General features: G+C 42.3%; 1 protein-coding gene across 1 annotated transcript in view; it reads right to left on the reverse strand.

Moving 5' to 3' along the window:
• Positions 1–720: 720 nt before the first annotated feature.
• Hal (histidine ammonia-lyase) overlaps positions 721–12,566 on the reverse strand; it is a 24,997-nt gene continuing 13,151 nt past the window's right edge. Inside the window, exons 15-20 of the mRNA XM_013018946.1 lie at positions 11,909–11,974; positions 11,667–11,832; positions 8,734–8,868; positions 3,002–3,110; positions 2,835–2,904; positions 721–861 (exon numbers count right to left, since the gene is read on the reverse strand). Coding sequence (XP_012874400.1) covers positions 721–861; positions 2,835–2,904; positions 3,002–3,110; positions 8,734–8,868; positions 11,667–11,832; positions 11,909–11,974 — 687 coding nt within the window. The remainder of the gene's footprint in view (positions 862–2,834; positions 2,905–3,001; positions 3,111–8,733; positions 8,869–11,666; positions 11,833–11,908; positions 11,975–12,566) is intronic.

The raw sequence follows: 12,566 nt of genomic DNA on the forward strand, positions 1-12,566 counted from the left end.
AATTAGGACTGAAAGCGGTTATTGACAAAGGAACAATTGTCATACTAGGGCACAGCATAATCTGCCAAAGAAAGTCAACTAGCAAAAGAAAAAACAAAGCCAGATCTAGGTGGCTTGCATCTGGAATCCTAGCTACACAGAAGGCTGAGATTTGAGGATCTCGGTTTGAAGCCAGCCTGGGCCAAAAAGTCTGTGAGACTCTTCTCTCCAATTAATCATGCAAAACCTAGAATTGAGCTATGGCTCAAGTAGTAGAGCACTAGTCTTGGGCAAAATTGCTCATTGTTAGTGCCCAGACCCTGAGTTCAAGCCCTAGGACCAGCACCAAAACAAACAAACCAAGAAAACAAAAAAGCAAAATCATAAGGTTCACAGAATTCAAGTTTTTTTTTTTTAAAGAAATGAATGCTAGCCACCTGTTTCCACATTTTAAAGAGGGGAAAAACAATAGATCAACGCAAGGGTGATTGTTAAGAATGAGTAGCCTGATGATACTAAGAAATAATAATAATTAAAAAAAACCCTCTAACCTGGAGACACTTTGTACCTCTCACCAGAGCAACAAGGATCCAATGCTGGAATTGCCACCAGCCTAACCAAAGCAGGTTTTAGAGAAGCTGTGTTACATGGTGGGCTGTCTCCAGGCCTCTCTTTCAGCACAGTACTGTCTTGGAATCAGCTAAGTGACAACTGACCTGCTCATCTAGAACACAATGTCCACTACAAGTCTTCAGACTCTGGGATTTTGATGGATTTCTTGCGTAGGGATTCCAAGGAAAAGGCGGTTGGGGAAACAGGTCTTGATTCTGGAATATGCTCCATTCTGTACTTTTCAATGTATGGTGCAGCCACTTCCCAAACCTGGAGAGCAAGGATAGAACAGAGTTGAGAGAGCCACAACCTTGTTTCCCTGTCCTAATAAACATGGACTTCACCCTAAGCGAAAACATCCTCTTCATCTGATTAAACACATAGTGACGGTTTGTTTGTACTTATTGGAAGCTACTTGACACATGATGTGTGTCAATTAGTTTCTGGGTGCATTAAAGGCTTTTTAAAAATACAAAGTTCACTGGGGTGGGGATGTGGTACAGTGGCAGAGCACTTGTGTAGAACGCACAAGCTTCAGGATCAATCTCAAAAAAAATGGTGTGGAAGCTGGGGTGGTAGTACATGGATATAATCCCTGCTATTGGGTAGGTTTAAGGCAGAAGGATTGTAACTTTGAGGCCTACCTGGACAAGTCAGTGAGACTCTGTCCTATTTTCCAATAGGATAAGGATGCTGTGGTACAGTGTTTGCCTACTGCCACAGTCCAAATCTGTTCTAAGGTATTGTTTTCCCTTTCAAAGCAAAAGAAGCAAATGCACAAGAAACAGAACCTAGAAGATTCGGTATGCACAGAATTAAGGATGCTTGGCTCAAGGGTCTGATATGATGGTGTGCTTTCTAAAGCAAGCCTTGAATGATGAAGGGCAACATGCTGGATTTCCCCAGGGCTTGATTTCCATGCCATAAGCGCTCTGTACTTATGAATGCTTGCCTCTTGCTGCTGAAGTGTGACCTATGTTCTAGCCCTGTAAGTCCTGCCTGGGATAAATCACAGTCTCAGCATCCTTCCCCCTGCAGCCATTTACCCCATCCCAGATCTACCGAATCCAAAGCTGCATTCTTGCAAGGTGGCCAGGAGAGTCACAAACACATTACACCTGAGGAACGTGCCCTCGACTCCTGGTTTTGTTTTGCTTTGGTATTTTTCCCTCTCTATCCACCAATCTCTTTTATTGAAGGCATAATAAAAAAATTAGTAAAATCTTCTCAAATTAAGGTTTTTAGGATTAAAGTTGCCTTTTTTTTCTGTTGGCCCCTGCCACCCAGGGAGATCTTTCTTTCTCTCGGGACTTACCTCCCAGACTGTACGTTCTGACCAGCTAGCTCCTCCCACACCTTTCTATTAGCCCCAGAGTTGGCAGCAGATAAGTAGCTTTTCTTCAACTGAGAGGTTAAGATCAAAGAGAAAATTGTTTCCCTTGAGCAGAGCAACATTCCTCAGAAGGCTGAGATCTGAGGATCATGGGTCAAAGTCAGCCCGGGCAGGAGACTTTTATCTCCAGTTAATGAGCAAAAATGTGGGAAGTAGAGCTGTGGCTCAAGTAATAGAGCACTAACCCTGAGCAAAAAAGCTCCGGGCCAGTGCCAGGGGTGGGGAGGGGGGAATCAAGTGATTCTAGACAACATGATATAAATTATTTGAAAGGTTTAAGGTGCATGTGTGCGCATGTGCGTACGCACACACACAATACAAAAGATATTTTATCTTTTCATAGCATATAATATGTACTGTATATATAATGAACCAGAACACTAAGCACTCGTATCATTCAGCTAACTCTATGCTCATGCAATCAGAAGAAAGCCCATATCTCCCGCAGCCAGGGACAGGCTACAGCAGAATATTAGGTGGACTCAAGGTCCTTTGGAGTAAAAATGCCTGGTAATTCCTTGTCCCAGGTCTATGCAGGCTTACACTTTGTGGTGGTACTGTGCTAACGTCACCAGGAGAAAGTACTTGTGAAAGAAAGAGGCCATCTTGCGGAGAAGGAATCTGAGACGCTTTGATTCATTTTCTCTCCAGGAATGCCCATTCCTAAATTCCAGCTGCAACTCATTTCAACTTCCAACCCCTAGCTGGGCAGTTCGACTTCTTAGTCACGTTGCTTCTGTACCTTTGTGTTTACTTCCAAGGACCCAGAAGGCAATAGACTATGGCAGCATTCCCACTTTGATTTCCTATAATAACCCCAACCTAAGAATTAAGCAAGTAGCCATCTTGCCTTCTGCTCAAGTAGCAGCCTGTGTGCCGCCTCAATGTCCGGAGCCATGAAGCGATCTTTAATCCAGGGCCTATGAAGAAAATGTACCAATCATTCAGGTGAACACTGAGCTCTGCCAAGGTTCTTGGTTCTGATCTGGTGTGACACGCAGGACCTGTTGACTTTACCTTACAACAGAGCGCACCAGGTCGTAGACCTTCTCCAGTGGAGTGGTTGTTTTCAGGGGGCGTAGAAACTCTATGCCCTGGCAGGCTGCGAGGAGCTCGATGGCCAGCACTAAAACAAAAATGACAAGGCAGTAGTTGATTGAAGTCTGACTTCATGCTTGAAGAACAGAAATCACACAAAGTTGCAGCTCTCGTTCACCAACCAACAGATGGCTAGTTCTCTATTGGTAGAAGAAAGACACCTTGGTATCCTGGCGGCTCTTTGGATCTGTCTTTAATGGTAAGAAAGAGAAAATGGAGACATTTACCCTGGAAAGAATAACAGGCTCCCTAACCATCCTAGGAAGCTGTTCTTTAGGCTACCCTAGCAAAATCTTCCAGTTCCTCCCATTCAGATCCCCCAATCAAAGTTTGTAAATATGAGTAAGGAAGGAAGTCAGCTCAGTTCTGGAGCCCCAGACCTCTTAACTAAGGTACTTCCTTGCTCATAATTTGCTGTGTACATGAAGTGAGGGCATTCCAGATCCACAATGGATTCTTCATCCTCTCCTCGTGTGACTTTCCATACTCACCAGAATTCATAATGTGCTTCATGGATTGAAAGACAAGACATCAAATAATTTTACGCTTGATTTGAGTTCACCATGTATGTGTTCTAATCATCTTTAAGCTTCTAAAGTATTTCCTTGGAAGCTGGACGCTGGTGGCTCACTCCTGTAATCCTAGCTACTCAGGAGACTGAGATCTGAGGATTGCGATTCAAAGCCAGCCAGGGCAGGAAAGTCCGTGAAACTCATATCTCCAATAAACCACCACAAAACTGGAAGTAGCATTATAACTCAAGTGGTAGAGCACTAGTCTTAAGCTGAAGAGCTGAGGGACAGCACTCAGGCACAGAGTTCAAGCCCCAAGACCTACCCGCCCCCACAAATTTCCTTGGCAAATAATGGAATCCAGAGTGGTTCAATCTTATCTTAAAAATTCTTTTTTTTGTAATCTGAAAAATTCTTAATTGCTTAGTATCAAATGTAGAGAAATGTCAATTTTAATAGTCAAGTATATTGCAAGGTATGGTACATTAAATAAAAGTTTTTTTTAAAGCAAAGGAAGACTATTACTGGATGGGAAAACTTAACAGTTGACAAGGTACTAAGTTCTAGAATTTCAGTTCTAGTGGATTTAAAGACATGAAATGGTCATTACAGAATTAGTTCCATGGTAATCAGACATCCTTGCTCATTCACTGGCTCCTTCCAACTTTAAATGAGGACAGATCTCTCAAGCCAAAGGGAATATCAGGTCTAAAAACAACTCACAATTTACATAAAGGTAGAAATAGGAAACAGTTACTTATCTAAAACTAAAGTTGGGCAGGAGTTTGTAAGGGAGAAAAGATTTTTTTTTTCATCTACAGCCACTTAGATGATTGTAGTAAATCATAATAAATTGGCAGATTAACTACCTCATTGGCCAGCTTCAGGGGCACTATCATATCTTATATTCTGAGGCAGCTGGGACAGGGGCACATAGAGAATGGTCCTGTACATGGAGGTGTAATGAGGCATAAGGTGGGAGTGGGTGGGGTGGGAGACTTGGACCAATCACCTGGGATTAAACCCCAGCGCTGGTATTAAAGCTTTCAGGCACATTACATTACAGGAACCTGTGCTTTGGGTATCTGATCTACAAAATGGGACAACAGTCCATACATTCTGGGGTAATGGTGCAGATTAAAGGAGTTATAAGGTTGCCCACAGAGAATTCTCAATGTGTTAGTAATATGTTGCAACCTCAAAGGAGGGCAATCTATAGATTGAGAGGTAAATATCTACAAGAGAAATATTAAATCCCCAGGTTACCACATCTGTGACCGTTTGCTCTCCATAGCCAGCAGTTTCCCCTAAACTCCCTAAACTCATTTACTGGGACTCAAAAACTGCACGCTTCATTATTATGAATTCAAAGTGTGCACTGCATTTTTATTTAGCTGGATGCTTTTTCTGTGGCTTTTATTTTGAACTAAGCTGATACCTTGTGGCCTAATAGCCACTTCAACCATCCAAGTTTTTTGTTTTGTTTTGTTTTTGTTTTGCTTTTTGGTGGTAATGGGGCTTGAACTCAGGGCCCTTATACTTGCAGTGCAGGTGCTCTACCACTTAAGCCAAGCTCCCAGTCTCTAAGATATTTTTTAATGCATTGAAAATATCCAAAGAGGGGCTTGGAAGGTGGCTCAGTGGTAGAGTGCTTGCCTTGCATGCATGAGGCTCTGGGTTCAATTCCTCAGCACCAAATAAGCAAAAAGAAAAAAGCCAGAAGTAGCGCTGTGGCTCAAGTGGTAGAGCGCTAGCCTTGAGCTGAAGAGCTGAGGGACAGTGATCCGGCCCAGAGTACAGGCCCAGGACCGGACCCCCCCCGCCCAAAAAAAAGAAAATATCCAAAGAATCATGGAAACATCTTCCCCCCTTACATAATTAATTCTTTTCATCTTATCAGCATAACTCACAAGAAATAACCATGCTGAACAAATAAGTAACGTTATGACTTAGATATACTGCAAATATATGATTGACTTAGATACACTGCAAATATATTCCCAAGTTCTAAAATTTGGATTCTACTTATTTTTATCTTCTTAGGGGGCTAGTTTATACCTGTGTTTCTCCCAAGCTTTTGGGTATCTGTTCTTGGATGTCCTCTTGTAAGGATCTTCACCTCAATTTATTTTGTGCCACTGTCTTCCTTTCCCTTGCAAAATTAGTACTCTGTGTGTTATGTGTTTTGTGTGTGTGTGTGTGTGGGTGTGTGTGTGCGCTGTTCAGGACTTAACCTTAGACATCCCTTTGGAAATGCCTTTCTGGTCCCTCCATACTAGATCTGATTTAGTTAATATTCTCCTCTACTTCATTCCTTAAAATTTTATCAAGTGCTATAGAGTTACCAAGTTGTCATACAACCTATGCTTCTCTGTCTAGACTTTAGTGTCCATGAAAACAGAAGCCAAGCATCTCTGATTTCATTCCCTGTTCAATCCACTGGGATCAAATGGTAGATGCCCTTCTACCCCAGCTTGGTGGATTAAGTCTCATGAAGCTCCCACATTCATTACCAATACTATGAACAATCACTAGTTGCTAGGATAAGCAGGTTCTTCATCTTATACTTTATAGCCAGTGCTACTGGATTCCAAGATTTAAATATCTGTAATCAAATCAAAAGTGGGTAATGAATATGCATGTGATACAAATGACAATTGTTTTTAATCGTTTGTTGCCAACTGCACTCTCCTGATATAAAGGAAGAGAACAACACGTCATGAATCAGATCTATCTATCATCTTGACGTACAAACATTTGTCACACAAACATTTGATCAACAAGTTTGTGCCAGGTCCTGTTCATATGTTTCAGGCCCATTGAGAGTTGTGATTAAGACAAATAAGATCCCATACTTTATGTTGGGGCATCTGTGGCTCTCACCTATAATCTGAGCTACACAGGAGGCTGAGATCTAACGATAACTGTTGAAAACCAGCTTGGGCAGAAAAGTCTGTGAAACTCTTATCTCCAATAAACTGCCCAAAAGCCAAATGTGGATCTGTGGCTCAAGTGGTAGAGCACTAACCTTGAGTATAAAAGCTCAGTGTCTAGGCCCTGAATTCACACCCTAGACCAGTAAAACTTCTAGGTCAGCAAAGCTCAGGAGCTTCCTGGGGAAAGGAGTGGGAAGACCTTGTAGTTACATAGAGAAGACACATGCTATACCGAGAGCAGGTGGCTCATGCCTGTAATTACTCAGGAGGCTGAGCTCTGAGGATTGTGGTCAAAGCCTGCCCAGGCAGGAAACTCCATGAGACTCCAACCTCCAATTAACAACCAGGAAATCAAAAGTGGTGCCGTGGCTCAAAGTGGTAGAGTGCTAACCTTGAGTAAAAAAGCTCAGGAAGAGTTTGCAGGCCTTGAGTTCTAAATTGATCGTGGTGATCATAACATAATTCTGTGAACATATGAAAATCACCAGACTATACAATTTAAATGAATGTTAACCTAATATGATGGTGCATGCTTGTAATTTCAGTATTTGAGAGGTAGAGTCAGGAGGACTGAAAATTCATTTAGAGCCAGGGCTGCAAAACAAGTCCTCATCTCAAAACAAATAAACAAAAAACAACCAAGTGAATTGTATCTTGAAATAGCTGCTTCAAAGCAATGACATATTTCTCTTAAAATGGTGATATTCTTCATTCAGCAATATTTATGCATTGTCCTTAGACATACTCAGAAACCCAGAGGACCATGTTTAAAGGAAGTCAAGTTCTCTTTCCTTCAAGGACAAAAAACCACAAGCAACAAAGAAGTCAAAGGGAAAGGGAATTTTAGTGCAACTCTCTTAGAAAAAAATGCTTTTGTCAAACAGTTGAATCTACATCTTATCAAGTCCATTGTCCATTTCAATCTTTGAGAAATACTCAGAACAAAATATAAATTAAAAGTGATGCAAGGAAGGCAGATGCTGATGGCTCAAGCCTGTAATCCTAGCTAATCAATTGAGGTTCTCAGGAATGGTAGTTTGAAGCTAATCCAGGAAGAAAAATGTGAGACTCCGTCTCCAGAAAAAAGTAGCAAAAAGCATAGCTGGAGGTATAGTGGTAGAGCACTAGTTGAGCAAACAAAGGAGCAAGCTGATCAGGGGGAAAAAAAGAAGTGACAGGAAGAACTTATTCCAGAATGTCAGTTTGCTTATAAAAGAAAAAAAACTTTGATTTTCAACTAGTCAAATAGTCTCAGTTTGAACCTTGCTGACTTTCTTTTTGGCTGGGGAGAAGAAACTTGGCCATTTACGTCCTTGCTCCTTAGGAGTGTAGAACTCCCAGGACTTGGGTCAACAATATGGCCTTACCTGGGGGGAGGGGAGGGAAAAAAGTCTAGGACTGTTCTAAATGAAAAGCATCATTATAATCAAATTTTGAAAATAGGCTTCAAGATGGGCGCTTATGGCTCATAGATTCTTAGCTGCTCAGGATTCTGAGATCTGAGGATCCCAATTCGAAGCCAGCCTGAGCAAAAAAGTCTCTGAGACTCTTATCTTCAATTAACTAGCAAAAATCTGGAAGTGGAGATGTGATTCAAGTGTAAAACCCAAGAAAGAGCTGGAGGCTCAGATTTCAAGTTGTGGAAATAATGCACTCAGGCACATGTGTGTGTCACACACACACACACACACACACACACACACACACACACTGTTAAGTTTGAATCCTGATTTGACCCAACCCACTGCAAAGGACTCAATGTGGAATTTTGTTGGGTGGGGTAATGGAGCCCTGTTAAAAAAGAAAACACAAGTATTGAAGACAGAAAGTAGGTAGGGGCTATTGGGAATTTGATTCAAATAATTTGGGGGAATAAAAGAAAACATGGGGGAAATGTGAATTAGGATGAGGTGTGGGAGGTTGCTGGTACCCTCCTCCCCAATTCTCAGTGTGTTTTGAAAAAAAATTTCATTGAAAAAGTAAAAGGGGGGGGAAGCCAGCCAAGTGTGCCAGTTTAGCTTTTCATAATCCCCAATTCTTAGTCCTCAGCAAGCATCCGAAAGGCTGGCAGACTTGCTCTGCTCCCCTCCCTAAGGTTTCTAGCTCAGACTTGGGAGGAGGCCCAAGAACCTGTCTTTCGAATGAGCATCCCAGAAATGGGGTGAGCCAGGAAGGTCCTCCATCCCCCGCTCACGGGCTTTACCTTGTTCCGCGTGCTCCACCACTCTGAGGGCCTTCCTGGCTGCCCATCCGCCCATGGAGACGTGGTCCTCGGTGGCAGCGCTGGTGGAGAGGGAGTCCACGGACGAGGGGTGGCACAGAGCCTTGCTCTCTGAAACTACACGAGACCACAGCAAGTTAGGGAGCCCTGGGGGCTGGACAAGCATTTCTAGCTTCTTTCTGTCCAGGAGCTCTGGACTGGACCCAAGCCCCTTTTCCTTGGGGGAAAAGGAAGCAGGTTGCTCTCCTTCCCTCTCTGTCCCCTAAGGAAGAAGGGCTGCAACGTTCTATGAGCTCTGAGATCAACCAGGGCTGAGGCTCTGAAGTCCTCTGATTACACACGGGAGACATTAGACACATTCAGCATGCTGGGGGAGATTGGGAAAGAGAAGCCATCCTGGATGTGCAGCCGGTAGTCAGGAACAACTTGCTTAGGTAGGCGAAATGGTGGGATTTGAATTCAGGTGTGACATTGGAGGACTGAGGCCAGAGCTAGAGTCAGCAAGATTTAGCAATTCACACTGTCCAGCACAAGTAGGCGTTTCATGTTTAAGCAAGGGCTTGTGATCATGACCAGAGATACCTCTGGGAGGTGACCGAGACCTCTTGGATTGACTATGTATATCAATGTCTCAGACATCTTCTTATACTGCCTTACTGATCTTGAGTTGGGGCCTGAGAGCCCGTCCTAATTAGCTCTCAGGTGATATCATATTGTTGGTTGAAGACTTTAAGTAGCAAGGACTCTAGAATGACAAGTTCTTTCTCCTCAGCTTCAGAAGTCTGCAAGCTTCACACTCAAAAGTCTTCCATCGACCTTGGGTTCAGTTTGGTACTTTTCTGTGTCATCCAGGACTCAGGTTGAAACTAGGGTGATCAGGTGGTTGTGGGTAGTCCAGTATTTGATAAATTCTGGCATTATAAGTCCCAAGTTCTGTGATCCTAAGCCAAGGATTATAGTGACCAGCACCCTGTGGAGTAAGATGGCTCTTTCTCTGCTGCAGGAACATCTTAATAAATAAACAACTGGGCAAGCAGAATATACTGGACCAGAAAAGAAAGTGAATATCAAGTGGTTTTCTGGTAATTCTTTGAGTTGGGTGTCTAGTGAGATGTTAAGGTGAGAAAAGGTATAAGAATAATATTATTAATAATAATCAGTACCTGTTGAGTGCTCATGATGTACTAGGCACAGTTCCAAAGGATGTATTGATTTTATTTAATCCCACAAATAGCCCCAGTAGATAAATTTACCATCATCATTTTACACAGGGGTTAACTGAGCATCAATAGGATTAAGAAACTTCATATGGAAATGTCAAAATGAAACTCCTTAATTTGTTCAATTAATATACGCTAAGTGAAAAAGAAGCAGCGACCTAATGTGATAGTGTTAAGTCAATAGCAGAACTGGATTCAAATCCAGCCCGGATGCTTTCAATTAACCACCTGCCATGCTGTCCTGCCTTTTGAGGAAGGATCGTTGAAGAAAATGTAGGATGCCTAGATGAATATGGATTTCTGAGAGAAAAAAACTCTACCCAAGTCATTTTCTAGTAATTTTTATTGTCCCAGATAATTCAAATGTAACTGACATCCTGTATTTTTCTTTATTAAGCTTGGCAACTCTGTTATAAGACCAAGTACTGATTATAGTGAGAGCCTCAGTCACTGAAGTGAGAGTATAGGTTTGGGAGCCAAATTGCCTGAGTTTGAATTCAGTTCTACATCTGACTAGTGTGCAATATTGAGTAAATCAATGGCTTTCACAGGTCAAGTATTCTTCTGTAAATCAAGATAGAATAGCACCTCTCTCCTGGTATCTGTTGTCATGATTATGTGAGTAAGCACAAGCCATACTCTTTCTTTGTGTCTGACACTGTTCTGATCCTTACTTATGTATCCCTGGAAACTCTGATTCAGAAATCAGCTATGGTGAACTGCATATTGCTATTTATTGACTCATATTGGGGTTTGAACTCGTGAGGTAAGTTATCATTTGAGCCACATCCCTAACCCTTTTTCCTTTCGTTATTTAATTTTTTTTCACACAGTCTCACGTTTTGTGCTCAGATTTTCCTACCTACACTTCTTGGGATTACAAATGTGTACCAAGCCCAGATTGTTCTGTAAGATAGGATCTTGCTAACTCCCACTCTAACCCCTGAGCGTTGAATAATTTCCTTATCTCTACTTTCTATGCATGAGCAGCCACACCTGGTTGGCATATTGCTTCTCATCAACATTTTTCATATGTTGCAATAACATCTTTTTTTTTACTTGTAGGTATATTTATCAGAATGTCTTCAAAGTTTAATTGTTCAGGCTGGTTCATAAGCATTTTTGTGTTTTCCCTTTTAATAACTTTCACATTGAGTTAATTGAGTTAAGAAAACAAACTATAAAGATGAAGTCCACACACAGCTGGGTGGTCTGTGCGTGTAATCCAGCCTGGGCAGGAAAGTCTGTGAAGCCCCATCTCCAATTAATCAGAGAAATGCTTAACTGGAGGGATGGCCCAAGCAGTAAAGTGTCAGACAGGAGCAAGAATGCTAAGTAGTGAGTGCTTTGAGTTCAGGCTCTAGTACTGGCACAAAAAAAGAAAGAAAGAATGAGAGCAAGAGAGAGAGAGAGAGAGAGAAAAGGAAAAGAAAGGATGAAGTCCCTATGCATCATTAAATTGCTTTCCACAGAACCATTGTCCATTTACAACCTCATAATTGTATTGTAATATTTCACTATTGTTGAGGTTTTTTTTTTCTCTCCCCTGAAACATGTTAAAAGGGTCATCCTGCTCCATTAGTACTGAGGGAGGTAAGAGGGTAAAAATAAAAGTGGAGATCTCATTCAAAGTCAAAACCAGACCCGCCTTTCGCTAGACAGCCTTGTGTTGTGGGAGGAGGGAGAGGCTCTTACCGAGGGCCGCTGCTGTGCAGTGGGCTATCATAAACCCAGAGTTGAGGCCGCCTTCAGCCACTAGGAAGGCTGGCAGCTCACTGAGGGAAGGATTACAGAGCCTTTCGATTCTTCTCTCACTAATCGCAGCTAGCTCATGGACACCAATGGCCAAGTAGTCCAGGGCCTGAAAGAATGCTTCAGTTTAGTTGGCCTATCTTGGATTATGCATTCAGGACCAAACACATTTTTGAAAAGCTTACTTTGGCTGGGTATTCACCATGGAAGTTTCCTCCAGAAATAGTTTCTCCTCTACTGGCGAAGACCATCTTTCAAAACAGGTTAAGGCTTACTGGCCACTTCAAGTGTAGGGCCCTGCCCCACCTGCTTGTTTTGCATAGTGAAGTGGCCTTCCTTGTACAGACACGGGGAGGGAAATGGATGGGTCTTTCCCTAAGTAGTCACCGGCATAAAGAAGTCCAAAGTAAAAAACAAAATTAAAAATTAAAGGTAAATATATACACCCAAATGGAGACTGATGGAGTACGGAACATGAATTAGTGTTTACTCTTCAGATCAGTGATCCCCAAGTACCTTAACTATACTAACCTGGTGATTAGCACCGGAACTCCCAAGTACCAGAACACCTGTTTGAAGGCAAGTTTTGTTGCTTCATTGGGCACTCTGAGTTTGTGCTCCAAAGAAGAATTTGTCAAATAGAAGATGGTGCCTGGTGAATAGCCATTATAATGTTGGGGAATAAGCAATGCTGGGAACATTTTCAGAGTCTGCTCAGGATCCCGTACAGCATTCAAGGACAGATGAGGGCTGGGAAGGTGGCTCAGTGGTAGAGCGCTTGCCTTGCATGCCTGAGGCCCTGGGTTCGATTCCTCAGCACCACATAAGCAAAAAGAAAAAAGC

Source organism: Dipodomys ordii, unplaced genomic scaffold (assembly GCF_000151885.1).
Source record: "Dipodomys ordii isolate 6190 unplaced genomic scaffold, Dord_2.0 Scaffold3, whole genome shotgun sequence".
NCBI classification, from domain to species: Eukaryota; Metazoa; Chordata; class Mammalia; order Rodentia; family Heteromyidae; genus Dipodomys; species Dipodomys ordii.